Consider the following 20,736-nt stretch of genomic DNA (forward strand, 5'->3'; position numbering starts at 1 on the left):
TTACTCGTTGAGAGCTTTGACTACTTAGAAATAAGGAGAGAACATTGGGGAAAGGTTTAAAAATTCCGTCTGCTCATTTGAATTAAACTCAGTTGCAATGAGTGGCAAATAGTGGGACTGGGTCTCATCAAACAACAATAGTATGACACTAACCGGACTTCAGATTCCTTCTTACCTCGCTTTCTGGTTGTGAGAGGGCTATTGCACCTTGCAATGATGTACAAACTTTACTTTAAGAAATCCTCACTTTAACTCCCCAAGAGCTCTAAGTTGTAAAGCCTGAAGAGATAACATTTGTTTAACCAGTATTTTCTGGTAAAACAAATAGAAAGCCTGCTTTCTGTCTTTCCATCTATAATCATTTTTATAAGCCTCTGCTCTTTGTTCTTATAAAGATGTTTTCTGAAGTACTTTTCTGTTTTTATGTTACACTTTAAGCAGATGATCCCAACTATTTTTGTCCATTTAACTAGGTTTGCAGTGGCTTTCACGGTGAAAATGAAGGAACTGGCAGCAGCAGAGTGGGTATGTTTACATGATGATGGTAATGCTTATAGTATTAGCAACTGTGCATTCTCCTAAAATGTTTTCTAAATAATGCTAGAGAATTGCAATAATCTTCATATTCTCTATTCCTGTTTTTCCTTTCAGAGAAAGCGTTTCATATTTATGTACTTCAACAGGTCAAATAGATCTGGCATTTAAAAGCTGTTTCGTATTTGAAAAGAGTATACAGCAGTTTAGGAAGTGCTTCTCTGTAACATTTAAAACTAATCATTGCTGTTGTTATCCCATCTCTCCTGATGCCATATGCATATTTTGTTTCTTTTTGCATCATTTAATAAACTTCTATATGTTGCCAAAATTCAACTAAACAGCTTTACTTACAATAAAGAATTTGGAAGAATAATTTGAAAATACTTGTTTTGTCAACACTGGAAATAGAATGAACTTCTTAAGGTGAACTGCAGAGGTAAAATGGAAGTTACGCTAAGCCCAGCAATATGTGACATGTATAGCCCTGTTGACCAGGTCTTGAGGGACACATAGCACATAAATAGCACTTAACTTTCTTAAAACTCGTCTGTCCTTCTGAAAACAAAGTGAAACACACTGTGCTGAATGATATATGGAAAAATACTGAATAAAATTATTTTCATGCAGCAGTGTAGCGGTTAAATCCATTTGGCAGTGTATTTGAAGGAGGTCATTTAGCCAGCAAAGAACTGGGAGCAATAATGGTTCATTCTCTTTCTCTTCATTTAGTAGGTACCATTGCATCTGCTGTATTGCAGGTCTACTTCAGCCATTCAGTGCAATTATTTTTAGTATCTGATGCTCCTGTTTGAAAATAGACTGGGTCAACATTTTCACCCTTACATGGTTGAGTTGATGGCAGACTGCCAGTGGAGAAAATTGAGACAAATCCTTGAAGCAGACAGTGCTCAATCCTGGTTTCTGAAGAGCGGAGGAAGACCATAAAGAGCTGCCAGTCATTTGAGTCCACGGAGTGCTTTTGGATAGTGTCAGGCTGCACTGGTGACCTGTGAAAAACTCCACACCAGGCAGCAGGGCTTGCTGATCTAGCTTGTTAGCCCAGCTGATTTTCTGTGCAAGGTTAGCTTTCCAACTAACTTGTTGGCTAGACTTGTACGGCATCACGGAGAACTGCAATGAGCACCAGATCCAGTGAAGGGTAAGCAGTAACTATTTGGCTAACAGTTAGGGGCAACACACTGGGATAAAATGAGCAAGGCAGGACCACCCTCTTCCAGCTGCAGCGAGCTGTTAGCTCCACTCACCTCATCTTGGGAAACATCAGCAGAAGCTGAACAATAAATGAAAGAAGTAGAAGCTAACTGTTTGGTATCTCTTCAGTTCTGATTTGCATCATAATATAATCATTAATACACCCTTGCCTAGAAAAAATGACTTAGATTGGAGCTTGCACAACAGAACAATTTAATATTCAATACTTTGTTTCAGCACAAATTGATTTTTTTATCTATTTGCTTTAAAAGGATACATGAGCAGACATAGGATCTGGTATTTACATTACAAATATAACTTGGTTTTAATAGTTACTACAGTGAACTTCATGATGGGTAAACATGAAAGGGCACAGCTTCTGTCATAGATCTTGTGCAAGAAGAAGACAAAAGTAACAGAGTATAAGGAGGAGAAACAAACTTGAACTTTGAAATCCTTTTGAAATCAGCACTTCAAATGTTTTTAAGTACTTAACTTTGATTGATTTTACCTAAACACCTTTGTGCTCCGGGGCTGTGAGACTCACTCAGTGTTCTGGAGAAGGTCTGTGGCAGACAGGGAATTGGAGGCAAGTCTGTCAAGTCCTAAACTGAAATACCACCTGCTGACCTGTCTCTTAAATGCTGGGGTTTTGAGTTCTTTTTCTAGCTGTATCTTCACATAAAGGGTGAGAGCAAATGCCACACATTTACTTTCAAACAGTGAAGGCTATGAATACATCTTTCCATACCTAGGTCACAGAATATTAACACTTTGTACATATTAACTCACACTAATGTGAACTGCATTATTCCTCTAATGTGTGCTTTAACAGTTAGACAGTCAATTAAGAAATTAAATTACGAACATGTAAGCAATTGCATTGTGTCTTCCAACAACTTCTTTGCCATTACATTAGATAAATTATCTTTATGAAGTACACAATACAGCATTTGTAATAATCTATATTCCAAGTGACTTTCAAACACTGTAAAAGATCTTGTGCTTACGGTCAGTGTTTTATTTCAGTAGTGTAAAACTGGTGCATAAGAATTACATAAGCCAGTTTTATTAGCATTCAATTTCATTTTTCCATTCTCCTCAAGACCATTTAAAATAAAGAACATAACAGAAAATTGATCTATAAAGTGTGAATACATCGGTACGCCCTGTTACACAGTATTACTGCTATTTTCTTCTTGATGATCCAAGCCCTGGCAGGATTATATTTACTCACCATAAGCCATTAAAGGTCCAGCAGAGCATGAAACCAGATGCTTAACTTAAGCTTATTTTTGAAACTGAGTGGGTTTAGGGAACTAAAAGCCTATCTTCACCCACCAGAGTTTGAGGCAGAACCGTGCAGCGTGTCAGCTATGGAGGCCAGGCTGGCTTAAGCTGCCCTCTGCCCCATCTGCTTTTTTCCACCTTCTGTTTTGCTGCATCTGTGTCCTAGTGCTGAATTTCAGCTGTCCCACTTCTGCAATTTTAAATTCTGAAGTTGGCCTCCAGCTTGCAATGCCATCTCCATCATTTGGAAGGCTTTTTTTAGGATTGGAAGATGTGATATAATTTAAAATGCTGCTTATTCATAGGTAAGAGAAGGACCAAGAAATGCTAAGTAATAAAATAACCTAGTAAACAATTTTTTTCATGTTTTTAAATGCTTTGAACGCAAAAGTTCATATAGCTTTTGAAAGATAAAAGTCCCTTATTCTTCCACTGTAGCATAAACGGTGTTATTTTTCCCCCACTTCATTTATGTGTGGATTTTCTGCTTGTTCATGTAGTTTTTGTGGCTTGGTTAATTCACTCTGATTCTCAGAAACCGCCTCCTTCCCATCTGTGAACTGCTTGTTGATGGCTATTCAACTTTTTTAATGACCTCTTTTCTGTCCATTTCTTTTTCCAGTTCATTTTTAATAACTAAAATAGACTGTTTTGACTGGGCAGTGGACTGGAGGGGCGGTCACGTAGGAGTGATAGGAGAAAACCAAAATGTTTGCAAGTAAAAAAAAAAAACCAAACGCTTCCTTGGCTGCTTCTTTCCTGAGCTGACTGGTTCAGGAATTGGTTGCTTGACAGTTTGTTCCTCCATTAATTCTTGTTCTCCTAATACAAGTCCTCTTCCTGCCTTCGAGTCGTTATCCTGCAGGTGTGAGTTCACAGTCTGCCAAGGATGGGGCGGGGTGGGAGAGGAGAAGGGAAGACTAAGGTGCAGCTTGTCATGATGCACTGGCATACGCGATGTTCTGCCTGGGTTAGCTCTGGCTATGGTATTTCAACAACTTTCCACATTCAGAGGCCAGTCTGCATAGCAATATTTAGCTTGAAGAGCTCAGCAGTGTATCAGTGGTGTATCCCAGCATTCAAAAGTGGAATGGTTGGAGGGGCAATCTAGTAGTCCTTTTTCCATCTGCACTGGACCGTGCCCTAGGACTGTGCCTCTCTACGTAAGGAAATTGGCACCGAGAAGGAGGCAAGATTTAGTCTCGTGATGGGAAGGACTGGTGCTCTAAAGAAGGTTGGTTGTTTCTGGACGCTATGATGCTAAATTAAGCAACAGCATTAGTGGAACTGCTTGGAAGAATAGAATTTCAGACCGAAACATTCAAGGTAACATTGAGCAAACCTATTGGAGACTACACCAGTTGAGTAATACCTTCCTTAGCTTACTCCTTTACAGGCATTGCAACTGGTGCTTTTAAAACAACTAGGAATTGTCTGAACAGAAAGCTTTGCACAAACACTTCGAGCTCAAAAAACTCTGCTTGTTTGCGGGGGAGTGGTGGTGTTGGTTTTTTGGTTTTGTTTTTTTTTTTCAATGTGGAAAGATCCTAAGAATATTTCAATGTTTTAGTGAAAAAAGTGTATTCCACATTCATGGTTGGAGTTATAGAAGGACATTGAAATAAGAACTTGCTTATTTAATCACCTACCTTATATAACTAGCATAGTAGCACTTCAGGAGTAACTTTGGAAATGTAGTAATTACCTCTTTTACTATAGCTATTTTAAAATAATTTCTTATGCAATTTTTATTTGATAATATTCTGCAATAACTACTACTGGCCAGTTTTCCTGTATAGACAAGTCTATATATATTTGACAGCATTTTTTGAAAAGGTTAGAGGTAAATGGGATTTGTTTCATGTCTGATGTGTTTAAAAATCCTATTATGGATAAATGTAGACTGTGGTTTCAAAGCCAGCTATAATTTTTCTTTCAAGATTAGTATTTTTTGGGAACCAGTGCTGTTCTGTAGTTGAAAATTTTTTATTCTAGGGAAATATCTTAATTTTCTATACAATAAGCAGGTTAATGATTACGAGAGAGGATACAGAGAGAAACTAAAAGATGCCTTTGTACTAACTTGGTAATTGTATTAATTGCAAAATGGATTCATTGATACTGTAAATGTTCATAGTAAATGTAATTTAGATTGCTGACTGTTGGCTTTTGATGTTACTTAAATGTATCTTTCTAATAGTCTGTTTTGATTTTTAATAGTCAAAAGAAAATCACGCTGATGTGCATTTTGTTATACTAGTTGGGTTTTTTTGAAGATTGAACAGATCTTTTGTGGTGAGCTATGAAAGTTACTTTTCTTCTCCTTCTCTTTAAAGCCAGATGCTAGGAAGAAAATATATGTCCAAACTCAAGGTAAGAGTTTTGAAATATTGACTAAGGCATTCAATTTATCTGAATCGTATTTAGTACCTGCATGTTTATATATCTACCTTCTTTGCCCTGGAAATATTTTGCTGAAATGGGTATAGGGTTTGAAGTCCTGGCTCCACTGAAGTTGAGCTTTTTGCCAGTGACTTTAATTGAAGCAGTATTTCAGTCTCTCAGCCTAAATTTTCAACTCACTTGGTGCTTTTAGAAAAAATGTTTTCCCACGTACCTTACAGTAGGAATCTGAAAGATAAGGTAACACCAAGCTTTCTCCAAAGCATACAGAAGTTAGAAGCCTAGGAGTAGACCCTCAGTCTGATTTTGCATAAGATGCTGAATGATTATTCTCTGAAGCTCCAAATTCCCATAAATCCTTTGATTTCCCAGAATAATGACACCCAACAAGTATCTAATCCAAAGTATATTACTTGAGTAGTCTAGGGAACACTCGACTCAGCATTTTAAATGTGATTACTTAAGCTACAGCTCCTGATTTTATTTGTCTAACTGTCTACAGATTCCAAAACTCATGCCATTTTGTGTATTTCACTTTCAAAGAAAATAAAATTATTTTCAAAACTGTTATGTTGAAATAATTCATTGTGAGGTCTATTCAGCCCATATTTTGTCTATATTTAAGCCCCTTGTGAGGTAATATTTATCTAAGAGATTGAATAAATTAATAAAATAGTTTCATTAGTAAAATAATTAGTCTTTAACATAAGGTAAACCAAGTAAATTAATATTCTGTTTAGATTAATATTTAATTTTTATATAAATTTAATTTATTTTATTTGCCTTATGTTAAGGACTTGGGTCTCAGCTGGCCTGTATCTGTTTTGGAATAATATGCTCCCTCAGATAATATTATCTCATGTGTAGATTTTACAAGGCCAAATTTAGCATGATGTAAGTGAGTTTAATTCCCTGGGTTGCTAAAGAAATTCATACAATGTGTGATTGTGCGAAATTTTAAATTGAATTTCAATCTATCTGATGACTACAGAAGGATTGTGCAGACAACCTGACGTTGTTGGGAAGAGAAAAGCTTGAGCTAGGAACAGCCGTGTATGGAAGTCAGTGTGCTTGAGAGGGATACTCTTTTTCTTAGGGCAAGACTTCTAGAACCGTAGTTCAGCCATTCAGGGACCAACCAAACATTGTGTTTCTCTTTTTTTCAATACAGGAATTAAGACTACACCCAGTGACACGTTTGACTGGTATAGATTTCTACAAAATACAGGTAAAACACACTTTTTTTTTCTGTATTCACTGTATTTATTCTTAGTAGATATCAATGATGAAAGAAATTTAGAATGTGAAAGCTAACTGATTATGTAGTAAAATGATTTAATGATATGAAAAATGAAAAACTCTTAATGTTAGATTCAGGCAGAATATCAATCAGATTAGTCTGCTTAGTAAACTACCCCGACTGCCTCCAGATTTCTGGTCTGTCCAGGGCTGAATTGCACCAAAAGATAAAGCGGTCATGACATATGGGTGCATGTCCCTTAGAAGGTAAGTTACACCAAAGCACCAATACCTGAACGTGCTGTGCTTTACAGCTGTGGGATAGAAACTGTGGATGTCTTCTGCAGAAGAGCAGGTGAGGTGAAGAAGTGGTGAAGAAGGGAAGTATGTGTTGATGATTTATTATTTGGTCTTGATGTAGAGCCTGTCTTCACCAAAGTAATGACATGTAAGGCAGATGACCTAATTTAAAGTCACCTGATCTTGGCAATGCTTTAATTGCTACAGCTGCCTTTCCCTAAAAGAATTTGTAGGCATTTTACTGTGGTAAAAATATTTCAGTATTATATTCATCAATCTGATCTATGATAGTACAGCTGTTCCCTCTGTTACGAATGAATCCTCACTATTCAATTGCTTTATCACATCAGTAAATGTGTGCCATTATTCAAAACTGGTGTCCAATTTTAAATTGAGCATTGTGAGGTTATTTGGTTCTCAATAAATCACGGCACGCAAGCACAGCGCCACTAAGATTAATAATTTTCGGAAGTGAAATGATTTGTCACTTGCTAGCACAGCCTTAGTGTTGATTGGATCTCGTGTCCAACCATTTTATGATTAAAAGAGCAGTCAACAGATTGAGGAGGGAGAAGCTCCCCCTAAAGTGCATTTCATCTAATACATTAGAGACAGTTTTTTGCCTAATGTGTACTAATCCAAAAGTGCAAAAATAATTCATAATGTACACGAAAAGCAAACTAAACTGACTCTAACGTCTGTGCCTGTTAAATAATAACTTGAAAACTGGCATCAGATTATTCAGTATTGTTTTTTGTGACTGTTTCATCTTATCAGTCTTGTCTCTGTTTCCATCTCTGGTGGCAGCCTACAATTTCCACTTCTTTTAATACTGCACATGGAGGCAGGTTTTTTGGCTGTACCTTTGCGCTTACCACAGACTAATTAGGAGTTCCCACTGAATTCTTTTCCAGGGATTTGCAGTTTTAAAGTATTTAAAATTCTACTAAACTTGGAGCAATCAGTAGAAAACTATCAAAAATAGAAGGCAGTTTTGCTCAGAAGAATACGATTTTGATAGTGTAGGCTTGCACAATGAAGTGCACTTGAAAAGATCCCTCGCTGTTATGCAGATAAAGCTGTCCAATCTTGTTCACCTCATGGCATTTATGATCTTTTTTTTTTTTTTTTGACAAAGACTTTTTTCATAAAGTTCTGTTCCGTATCTAAAGGCATGTAATGATTTTTGTGGGAAATATTTCTCTGGATAACTCTTGCCTGTATCTTTAGCAGTATCGTTGAACATTTTTCAAATTCAGGATTCCCAGGACTGAATGTAAAGAAATAGCACATGCCCTACAATACAAATTATAATACATTTGAGGCATCAGTGTTAAACGTCTTTGGTCATACATTGTGAAGTTATTCTTTAAAATGAAATAGGCTCTTCACAATATTTCAAGACTTCTTTTAATAGAACAGACTTCTTACGAATATTTTTTGTACTGATTTTTTTTCAGTCATAGAAAAGCCTTAACATTTGACTCATGTTAAATATAACACCAGTACATAAATAGTCTCTTTAAATCGGTGTAATGGCTTCAAAAATAATTTAGTGGTAGATTTAAGTGAGTGGCAGAATGCATCAAATACATTTTACTGTGGGGGACTTCCCCCAACCCCCAGCCCCCAAATGTGAACGGTACTAAACCAACAGCTAAGGAATCCCAGCTTTTTGTACGTTTCATTTGATAGTTTGGGTTGTTAACATAAATAGCAATTGCCTAATACAAACTGAAGCAGTGCTGGGAAAGGTTTTTTATTGTTGTTATTATGGGTGTAATACAACCTCAGTACAAAAATCATGGAATTAGTATTTTTTTCATAGTCTCAGCAGCAGACTTGAGAGTTGCAGAGGTGATGTTTGTGTAGCGTTAGTGTGCTAGCTCCTAGCTGCAGTATTTTCAGTGGCTGGCTGTTAAAACATATCTACAAGAAAATTGCTTTTAAAGTTAATTTGCATTCTGGTTAACAGTCAGCTTCACAGTGTTTGTCTTATGTGGATGAAGGACAGTAAACAACAGTAGCCAAACCAAAAAGCTGAACCAAGTGCAAGTTTCAACACAGACTTCAAGAAGACAATGTTTTCAGTATATTTAGTAACTCAAACTATTTAGGGAAGTACTACAGCCTGTGTCAGTCTGGAGGTCAAACCAGATTATCAAAATGTTTTTTCTCTGACCTTATAATACAGGAATCTATATACAGCATAATCAGTTTTGTTAGCAATTTTAGATGCCTGTCTGTAGACTTGAGAGAAACAATGAAAGTTCAGGCTTTTGCTGAACATTGATTGACAGAAAATGACAAGACAGTCTAAGTAAATGTGAAAACTGAGACTGATCTCTAACAACTTAGCTCAAGGATGGAGCGTAGCTGCTTAAGATCACAGACAGGCTTGATGTCATCACACCATGATGAAAGGCTCCTTTTGATTGTGATGGAATGTGACTGAAGCTTGTAAGATGTAAACCCTAATGAACACTTAGACATCATGTGATCAGAAGACATAGATAACTAACAATGTCTATACTAATGAACTGGGAAAGCTCATGTACCCAACAGACAAGACTAAAAACTGGTTTCCTGGAAGGTGACAGAGAATCGTAGGATCAGATGCTTATTGCACTATCAAATAAAATGTGCAGTATACTATTGTAGTTTGATTTTTCTACTCTCAGATAATTTCTGCTTCATAGCATGTCTATTTTCAGAGCTTGAAAAGTTTACATAACCTGTCATGACACAGACAGGGTTTTACAGAGGCATTATATTTTCCTAAAGCTATGCTGGAAAAGACGACCCACATAAGAAAAATTAAATAGTAAAAGTTTGTGCAGATATATAGCTGACCACAGAAATAATGATATGATAGCAGCAGTAAACTGTGTTCCCCAACAGATCTGAAAGCATACAGCTTTTTTGTTGTCTGATCTGTTAGAAATAAAGAGAAACGGGAAGAAAGGATTGCTGGAGGATTTTGCAGTCTAATTCGTCTGGATTAGTAGCCTGGAAGTTAACAGAGTCATTTAACTTCTGTTGTCTTCACAAACATATCAGCAACTCTAGCAACTATTCACTATTGAATGTGAATAGCACTGTAAACATATAGTTATATAGGATATAGTTGTTATATATATATATATATATAGGAGATATAGAGAGATATATATAGGATATAGTTATTACCTCCACTTCCCCTTAATTTCTAAGAAAAAAACTGCTTTGTAAAATAAAAGCTCAACTTCATAAAACATGAATAAATGTTTGAGTTCTGCAGGTGGCTAAGTATGTTGCTGAAATAAGACCTAAGTGGGCTAATAATTGTTGAAGTTCTGTGTCATCAGTGACTTCAATCAGAAACTTCGGAGTCAGTATAAAGTAAGACAGCATGTTGAAGCTGTCCTGCAGTAGGACACCACCATGTCAAACAAGCTGGAAAACTTGGCTTGTTTTTAATAGTTGACTTGTGAAAGAGACGCAAAATCAAACTCTTGGTCGCAAGAGACTAAAAGAGCCAATGTATGGTATTTCTGCTGGGTGTAGGGAGAGGAGCGTAAAGAATAACTATGAATTGAAAGATTGAGAGTATCAAAAATAATGCCAGAGTTGGACAATATTATCTGTGTTTCAAACTCAAGAAAATAAAATAACCATCTTAGAGACTGAAATCTCGGCAATAAACCTATGGCTTTCCTTTTCTAGGAGATCAGTTAATATTTCAGATGCATAGGAGATGGACAGATGAACAATTTTCAAGAGGAGTAAAAGACCTGCTGTGGTTCAAAGTGAACAGAAAGGAAAATGAGAAAGGTTATCCACCCTCTCCATCTCATCATGGCTTAGGTTTTGTTTCTGAACAAAACCAAAAATGGATGACAAGCCCAAATATTATGGACTTAGTATTGTTCTCTAAAGGTCCATAGAACACAACAGTGAACTTGAAATCAGGGCCTGGAAAATTAATCTTAAAATCTTTGATCATCCTTGAGATGAGAAATGTTTTGACTGCAGACTGATTTTTTTGTTACTGGGCAATCTTTGTATCCTAAATTATAACCTATAAGACCAATATTGATATACTTGATAAAATATACTTAACCTCTAGTACAAATTGGATTTTAAGCTGTAAAGGAATGAACACATCTTAAGAACTTTCGCTTTGTGAAGTTGTTGGTTCAGGTACAAAATAGTAACTTTGAATGAAAAATCACATTGTTCCTTTTTATATTTTTCTCCTCTCTAGACATTTCAAAAACACCCTAGAAAAGCACAGTAAAGACTTTTAAGTAAGAAAAATATTTCTATTTTCTTTATTTGAGGAAGTGGTGAGAAAATTGCTTACTTAAGATGTTCTCAAACTGCTTCTTTACCTCTCAGCAAGCTAATGCTTGATATTACTCATTCACTTAGAGGCCTGCAGCTTTGCAGTAAGATTAAAGATTTGCAGTAATATATTTATTTTTACTGTACATCTGTGATTACTACATTTTTTTCCTGATAGTACCTAGAGGGGTGGAGTTAAATGAATCTGCTCTATCAAAATCTGTTCAGATAACACTTCTACTTATTCTTGCCTTTCTTAGAAAAACAGTGTCCTTACTAATGCTTCAGAAATTATTTAGGCTTTTGTGTTAGCTGTCTGTGTTCATGTTTTGCTATCCTGGCATCTAAGTACAGATTTTTATTAAGGCCAAAGTGTAAACTATCATAGTGTGTCATAATAGTAAAATAGTTGATGTGACAAACAGTTATACAGTCTCAGATAAGGAACAAACTAGGAGCCAATGAAATCTTAAATAATAAACTGCTTATTTCCAGTGCTACATTATGAAAACGCTTTCCACTTTTAATATACTCCATTCTCTCATTCTGTCTTGCAACTGAAGACCTCAGAACAGTTTACCAAAAGTTAAACCCAGTGCCATTGCTTCACGTCAAGCAATTATTAACCTGCTTGCAGATGAATGGGTAAGTCTAGATGGATAAGTCCAGGTTTGAGAAACTTTCTCTAGGCCACGCCATGACTCAGAATCACAGCTAGCAGGAGAACATGAATCCTGAGTATTAATCACATTTCATCTATTAGCCAATATATTTTGTGCCAGGTTCCAATACTATCAACAAATACACTGGCGCAGCAGTTGGATACCCTTTTGATCATGCAATTCCGCTCTGAAATTTTAAGTGCCAATGCTAGATTGCTGTGTTTCAATTTTGAGCAGCGTAATACCAGCTCTGCTCCATCATGAACAAGGACTTACATGACTGTGGGAGTTCCGTGTCAGTCTTAATCTTCCACTGTATCTGTCTCATTTCAGCTCACCTGCAGTTCATTTGTTACCACCCCCCTGCTCCTGCGTGGCATATCAGGACAGCGTACCCTCAGGCTGATGAGAAGAATGAGTTTTCGTAATCCTATCAATCACTGTTCTTGTTTTGACCTCTCACATCTTGCTAAACAGGTGACCTGCTAAGCAGGCTCAAGACTAGCTGTGGCCAATGTGCAGCTGTTTTTAGAGATAAAGCCGATGTAACAAATCAGACTACAGCCATAGACAACTACTGACAATGCATGTTTGAAGGAGCATCTCTTACTGATATTAAACAACTATTTTTGACACTGACGGAGATGTTGATTACAGTGGCAAGACGACGTGCATTTAGTCTATAGTGATTCTGAAGAATGGCTGGAAAACATGTACCATGCAGTCTTTTTTTTTTTTATCATTGCCAGTGATTACGTACAAATCTTTCCATTTTGTATTTTCTTTGCAAAGCAAACAGAAGGATGCATGAGCTAAGAGGTCATGAAGCACAGTGTGCTGTTCCAAGTCTTTGCTTTTGTAACACTAACAGAAATGGGGAGAAACAGGCACAAGCATTTTTTTTGTTATTTGGGTGTTTGCATGTCATTCAAACAGGATAGTGACACAGTGAATGTATCGAAAGAGCAAATCAGTTGATTGTATTTCCATTTCAGAACTGAATCACATGAGGCAGTAGTATTTTGTTACAGATTAAGTAGCCTATGTGGGCAAGGCAGAATGATGGCAAAAATTCACATACTGAAAGTCTCATTTCAGCTCAAGGAAAAAGAAAAAATGTCTTCTTTCAAATACCAGTTTTCACCCAACTGATGGCAATAGCCGGTAAAGGCAGCTATTGCGGTTATTCTCTTAATATGTTCCTCTTTTCAGCGCTCCTGTGAGGACAAAGCATACTAAAATTATTGCTTTCTTGTACAAATGGCTACCTTTTTTTTTTCACAGCAGGGGTGCTAGCAAGGCTTGACAAAGCAACAGGTGGGCAAAAACTGGTGCAGGCATCATCTTCATGTGTGAATTTAACCATTTTCAGTGAATGAGCAGAAAGCTCACACGATACACAAGTGCTGCTGGAATTTGATCTTAAGTAGACAGAGAATGAGTAAAGTCCCAGCACTAAACAGTGGCAGTGATGTGCTGGTAATGCAGTCTTCTCAGGGAGGTCTTTATGTGCTTCTCAGTGGATCGAGTGGGGAAGGTCTGCCTGTAAAACTGAACTAGGTGATGACTAAGATCTACAGCATACGATAAAATAAAACTACAACTCATTCTTACTTCACTAAATTGAATGGCAGAGGCAAATCCTTTTTTGACTAGCCCTTCTATGACAGTTTTTAGAAATGCCACGTAGGATCCAGTCTGTAGTCCAGTGTACCCAATATCTGCTGTTTCAGAGAAAAGTGCGTAACATTTCATGATAGACAAGTAGGGCTTTGTGAAGTTGCACGAAGGGGATAGTCTGCAGTGAGAGTTCAGGCTGGTGGATGTCTTTTCAAAATAATAAATGTCAAATAAGTGGGCTATTTTCATTAATAAATATTATTTTAGGTAACTTCATTAGTGAAATAATTAGACTGTTATTGATGAGATTCTTGGGAGAAGTACCTTTAAATGCCACAGGAACTAAATGGCAAAATCCAGATTACAAAGTACAATTACTGTCTGTAGGGCCAGTTTCCCATTTCTCTTTCGGGTTAAGGTTTTCGTACAGGGAGCAGAATGGCAGTCAGGACCGCACAGAATCAGTCTATTAGGGCTTTTCATTGTCAGAGCACTTTAAACTCTTTTCTAATAAAATGAAAAGACTGAAAGCTATTAAGATAGAAACAAAAAGATGTTAAGAGATAAAAAGGAGCAGTAATTTCAAGCATAGTTAATGTTGATTAGTGTACTGTCACATCAAGAGTGCAGTAATTCTATCGTCTCTACGTGAGAACAGGGAGCCCTGGTTTCTCACGACTGTCTGACTGAGCTGTCGGTGCTAACTTTACGTTTATTCCAAAATAGCCAGAGCTGAACGTCGATAGGTGGGAGTTCATAACTTAAAATGAATATTTGTGCCATTTGGATAGTTAAAATGCAATCTGAATTTTGCTGACACTTTCTAGTAATTTGTTTTGTGTGAGTTCATGTCATGAATTGAAACCACTGCTGCATGTCTTAAAATCAAACAGTATTAATGGCCCATTGCACCAGAAGAATGGCTTTTTCAATCCAAATGTTTGTGTATTATAAATTACAAATTATTTCTTGGTCCAATAACCAGTAAAATATTACTTACCGTGTCTGCTGCAGCCACTCTTGACAAGTCAAGCTGTTTAAGTTAAATGAAACAGACTCAATAATGAACCCTGTGACAGGGAGCATTTAGAAGTCCTTGAACTGAATTTTAATTTTAAAAGCAATAGCACTTGAGTATGTCATGAATCATCACTCTCTTGATTCTCCCCCTCCCACAAAATAGAGGTTTCATGTGGAGCTCATGTTAATCCAGCTCCTTGGCATGAACGGAGATATTCCTGGCATATTTCTTCCAGGGTCTGGAGCAGGCCCTGCAGTTAAGTTATGCAGCACCATGAGGAAATTTAAGTTAGTACCAAGTTTGAGTGATCTTACATTACAAATTGCAGCAATTCAGTGATGCTGTATAAGCAGCTGAGTCGTTCCTGCAGCTGGTGGAGACTGGCAGGGAAAGGGGGGAGGAGGAGGAGGAGGAGGCCTCAGAGAAGGGAGCTCTGCAGTGTTCAGCGGCAGATCACCGTGCCACCACAACTGTCCTGCTGCCTTCCTCTGTTAATCATAAATCCCACAGACAGTCATTCTGACCGTGCAGTGTAGCTCTCCCGGTAGCGATGGGACATAGCCCCAGCGGGGGACCCAGGCATTAATGTCCCACAAACAGCCGGCTGCTGAGGAGCAGCAGTTTGATGCTCCTTGTTGAACTGCCTAGTGTTGATAATACATGTCATCCATCCTCGCCACGAGCTCAATAAACAGGTGAACTGAAGGACAGCAAACTGTTTTGTTCAGTACGGTAAATCAAACATGAATGTTTCAACCCCTCTAGTGGTTATTAAATTATGTTGTTGTTATGTGTGTTCATTCAGCAATTTGTGAATTATGTTGTTTTATCATAAATACATTTTACCAAAGTTCATCACATAGTGACCCTTCTCCAGAAGTATGTTCTGAATTAATTATGCTGTCATAGAGCCAATGGCAACTGCAATATCATACATCAGATCTTCTTTTTCTAATACAGCCTACAAAATTATTTTTATGGGTTGTTACTGTGTATTTGCAAGAGAGATTTTCCATGTTAAAAACTCCCATGTTGAGATTTTTTCCAAATTATTTTTCATTTGTGTTTCTTGGCAATAAGGTTAAAATAAATGCTTTGCAATAATTTTAACTTCTAGTTAATTATTCTGTAGCAGCGCTGGCATACTAGGGATAGATAACTATGGGACGTTTACCTGATCTTTTATAACAAAAAGTGTCAGATCAAGAGCTCTAATCCCTGCATCCTTGGAGGAACTAAACCTCACAATATCCTTGAAATAGGTGTTGAGTTATTATATGGATGCAATTTTTTTCTTCTTATGGGTAGAAGAATTGAGGAACACACTGATTTCTATAGTTGCCTTGTCAGTCAAAGCTGGGTTCTGGTGTGCAGGAATACTGACCACTGGCTATTTATCCAAATCCAGCACATTCACTGCCTCTGGAAATAAACTCCCGTGCCCTATAAACTGATGTGCATGATTACGTTCTCCACTGAGTTGATTTGAGAATTGATGCAAGAGCAAGAAACAGAGGGGATAATAATGGGAATTTTTCAGGATCCACTCTGTTACTGCTTTTACCACTTTATGTGTTATTCATGAAACAACTTGGGGTGTTCAGCCTTTTTATCTGCATTCAGACTTTTTAATTTATTTGTTACAGACATTCCTACAGATAAAGGCAGTTTACATATGTTTCTTTTGATATGCGGACTTCGAAGAGTCAAAGACCCTCTGTATTTAGTAGATGTATTTTCAGGTAGGTGCCTGCTATTTGAATACCCTTGTTTTGTCCCCGGATTCAGATTAATTTCTTTTAATGTCTGTAAGTTTGGCGTAAGCGGTTTTATTCACTGCAGAAAACTTCATAACATATTTTCATTTAAAAAAAGAAATGCTCGTGTAACCATTGATCTTTTCAGCACATTATTTCTGTACCGCCTCTTTTCCAGCCTGCTTGGAATAACAGAGCATTAAAATCAAAGCAATATTTGATGATTTTACTTGCTGGGAAAACTATTTTGCTGTTACATACAATATTAATGGAAGACAAAAGAAGAGCTCACCTACTTCAAAATAACTTTTTTATCTTACTGTCCTGTGGCTGTTATGCTGATTTGCATGTGTGCTAATTAATATCATTGAAGTTACAAGCAAATTTTACCACCCATCGTTATGGCTCAACACTGTAAACTAGGCTGAAGTTTTCTTGTAGTCACGTAGGTGAATGTTTTGCCAGGTTCTGTTTGTGTCTGTAAAAGGTTTGGGTATTCCAAGTTGGAAATTTAGCCTCCACTGTTCAGCTTACTTTTATAAGCCTTTACCACCTTGTGATGCTTAGTAACAAATGTAGTTTATTAGAGTCAAGTAAGTGGTTTTGTTCTATTCTGGTATTGAAAGAGCAGTAGATTTCTCTTGTGCTGAGTATTAATCGTAATGGTTGCAGTTGCTTCCACATGTTCCCTTTACGTAGGAAGGAATTAAAAAATTTCTGTATTAGTGGCCAGAGTCACTGCATTATATAGAGCATTGCTCTCTTGAGATGATTTAAAATTAATATCTGAGCTTAGTTAAATAACCCTTGAATCATAAGAGATTGCATGAAGCAGAAATACTAAATACTAACTTTCAGATATGCTAATCATTTGAATTCTGCAGAATAACGTGAGGGCTGAGCATGAAATCTGGTACACATTCAGTCTTTTAAGTAGTAATACCATATTTGCCTAATTCTTCTTTACTCATGCTGCTATTTACATTGATTTCAGAGAAAGAATTAAATTACATTAAAAATTAATAATTTTGATTAATAAAAAAGATGTTCCTCTTCTGTTTTAGATTGGCACAGAAAGGATCCCAGTGTCCATCTGGGCATAATTGGACCTGCAGTAAGTTGTGGTTGTAATTTTTTTTTTATTTGTATGTTTGTTCCTAAATACTTCTGTTTACTTGCATCCGAATGTCACAATACTTCTTTCCAAACTGAGCCTGAGTCAGAGGACTTCGGTTGCAGAGATAAGAAGGTACAAACCTAGCAGTTGTAAAGCTATCAGCTCAAAGGCCTCCTCACTCAGCATGTGCTCTGCTTTTGCATTGCAAAAGGGAAAGCAGCTAAGAGGGTTTTTCTAAGAGGATAGGAACTGAGATAGCCCAACTCTATTCAGGTAGGTTTTTATTAATGCAAACTGTTATCAGTAGCACTAAAATAGTTTACAGCAGCTGTAGATTTGTTTTACATGTACTGATTTTTTTTTTGTTTAGAAGACTTGGGCTAGTTTTATAAAGGGCATTTGCAGCTGGATTACTATAATTTTATGTCTAGCTCAAGCACATGACTTGATAATGCTATTAATCTATTATGGTCTCTTAGAACAAAACATTTAGGATTTCATTGGACTACAGAAGCAACTTCTGAAGATAAAATTATCAAAATATTTGGATTCTAATATTGCCTTCTGTTTTTATACCTGTGGGATAGTGCAAAATTTTTTAGAGAATCAGAAAGTACTAAAAATATGAACTCTTGCAAATAAAACATTAGAAATGCCTATTTCAATATGAATAATTTATAAATGAACCTATCAAATATTGTGAAAGGCAACAGTTGCCATCTAGAAGAATTTTTTTAGCGGGTACTGTTAATGAGGATTTTTGATACTGCGAAGGTGATACCAGATGCTCATTATCCCTGTTCTTACATCTTTTGTTCACGTGGAGGATTGCGTCTTTGTTCCATTCCATTTAGATTTTGATGCCATTTCTGGTAGTCTCATTCATACACAATTAACGGTTGCCAGCAGGTGCAAAATGATGTCAGGTTTCTGTCTGACACCAGACAGCAAGGACAGAGCCTGAGCTGACAAATAAAATTGGTGAAGTCTGTTTCACATTTAGAATCTGAGTGCACTAAAGCCTGGGATACAGATACCTGAGAGGCAAGGTGGGGTTGAATAAAATAAATAACATCAGAAACTGAGTTGTTCTTACATGTCCACATCTCAGATTAAGCTTAGAGTTGGTATCCTTCCTTCCAAATGAATTATATGTATTTTAGTGAAAGTGCTGGCCAATATTAATGTGAGATTTCATTTTTCCCCCCTAGGTCATAAAGACCCTGTTTAACAAATTTGGAAGTTACAACTCCTAATTCTCTCTTTTCACAACAGGGTCAATCAGTTAAATGGCAGCTCTTGGGTGATTGCTAACTCTTTAGATAAAACGTACAGTTGGGTTGCCATCTCAAAATGTTGTCATGAGTTTCTCAGCAATGGTTTGCTTTCATGAAGCACCAGCTCCTGAAAAAGTTTAAAATCAAAACTATCACAGTCATTACTGTGAAATAATCTTCTAGTCGTGGAGAAAGGTTTGAAAATGTGGGCTTATGAAGCATGAAGATAAACAAAAAAAACTATTGAACCCTCCCAACTCCACCCCATCATTTTTAAATCAAGCAGCATGATTTTGGGGGAAGTAACAAGACTGAACTTCTCTGAAGAGGGAAGCATGCACTGCTTCAGTGAAGTCTGAGTCTGTTCTGAATGCTTCAAAGGGAGTAAAGGGTTGCATAAATTTTCTGCCAGTCCTTTCTTTTGTAATGGTCTCTTACAACGTGGTGTTTGAGTATCCACCATTGTTTCCAGTTATTTCCACTTTGAGATCTGTCTGATTTCACCTGCAGAATCTGAGCCCTGTAGAAAGGAACCATCCATGAACATATAAATGTTTTTATGATTTAAGTACAGTGCTGAAAAAGTGCAAAACTACAAAGTGCATGGCTATTTTCAGAACCATGAGAGAAAGTTGAATATTTCCCAAATCTCAGTCTAACCAATACCCTACCTATTTGCTAGCACAGTAGTTGCTGTGGGCCAGATCCTCAACAGTAGCGACTGCACTGTAAATTGGTGAGGGAGAGGGGGAAAGATGCCTCTGAGCCACCCAAGTGCTTCTCCGAATTCTGTGCAAAATGAGGTTCATTCCCACAGCTTCCCGCAGCCCTGCACAGGGACCAGCTGGAGCTGCGGGGAGACTGTCCTGCTGCTTCTGCTTCTAGTACCTTGCCTATGTCAAGGGAACATACTTTACGCTAAACTAACCAAACTAATTGCAGGACTTTTGAGAAGGAAATCCGTTGTGCTACATGTATATCCATAGCAGCAGAAGTCTTGAAAAGGCAGCCCGTAGTCTTAATCTAACCAGTGGAAAAGGTATGAGTAGGCAGCTGAAACAAACTCTTGCTGATGGCAGAAAGGGTACTAAAAGCTTCACTGTTTCATCTGGGTAATGTGTTCGTGTCCCCCTATCAGTCTCGTCTCTGATTCATCTTCACATGAACCTGAAAACTTGGAGGCAGTCTGTTTTATAAGGAAATAAATCAAATCTGAATGGGCAAGTAAGAACAATTTTTCTATTTTCTCATTCAGTTTTGTTCTTTGTAAATTTTGGGACATAGAATTTTATTTTTAAAAGCTGTTTTTACATTTTTATTTTATCTGCAGTTTTTTCCACGCTAATCCACAAAATGATTTGGAAGTGAACTGGTGTGGAAGGCAAATCTAGAGCAGGTGTAATGAAGCTGTGCTTTCAAACCAAAAGATGCACTTGCTGCCTCCAGTGAGGATTTTAAACATTTTAGTCATGTTTTTAAATTTGCTTCACTTTTTCATAAGCTAAAGTCTTTACAGTAAGCTACCAGAAATAACCCTGTGGCAGTGCATAGGCGGGATCAAGGACTGAACCTCCTTAAAACATTTAAAACCATATTTTTCCCCTGGTACTAAAATATTGCTAAAGGATGAAAATAAATCTCAGCTCTATTGGTATTTAGCTCTACTTTTCTTATTCATGTTACTTCTCAAACCACAAAATCTTAAGAAAATCAGTGCCATTATCTGTGAAGCAAGTCATGTTTATAGTGAATATTTTAAAAAAGCCCATTAAGATTATATTAAGAATACAAAGAACAAAAGGCCCACATGCTCATTTTGGCTTTGCTTCCGTAAGATTATAACCTTTTCCCTACATTTGCTATGCGTGATTGTCTCAAATGGTGCAATCTAAGTAACACTGAAGGTCCTGTATAATGTAAAATTTTTAGCATTTACCTCCTCTTCCAGTTTTCCTTCTGTTCATTCCTGTAATGA

At 37.0% G+C, this 20,736-nt stretch overlaps 1 protein-coding gene across 7 annotated transcripts in view; it reads left to right on the top strand.

The window, feature by feature from the left end:
• Positions 1–20,736, top strand: part of GLT1D1 (glycosyltransferase 1 domain containing 1) — a 134,228-nt gene that overhangs the window by 86,699 nt on the left and 26,793 nt on the right. For all 7 annotated transcript variants that reach the window (XM_087754378.1, XM_087754382.1, XM_087754380.1 and 4 more), the window contains 5 exons: positions 474–525; positions 5,376–5,412; positions 6,614–6,670; positions 16,257–16,352; positions 17,432–17,481. In XM_087754378.1, coding sequence (XP_087610504.1) covers positions 474–525; positions 5,376–5,412; positions 6,614–6,670; positions 16,257–16,352; positions 17,432–17,481 — 292 coding nt within the window. The remainder of the gene's footprint in view (positions 1–473; positions 526–5,375; positions 5,413–6,613; positions 6,671–16,256; positions 16,353–17,431; positions 17,482–20,736) is intronic.

This window comes from Nipponia nippon, unplaced genomic scaffold (genome assembly GCF_047370975.1).
Source record: "Nipponia nippon isolate SJK-2023a ecotype South Korea unplaced genomic scaffold, ASM4737097v1 scaffold_18, whole genome shotgun sequence".
NCBI classification, from domain to species: Eukaryota; Metazoa; Chordata; class Aves; order Pelecaniformes; family Threskiornithidae; genus Nipponia; species Nipponia nippon.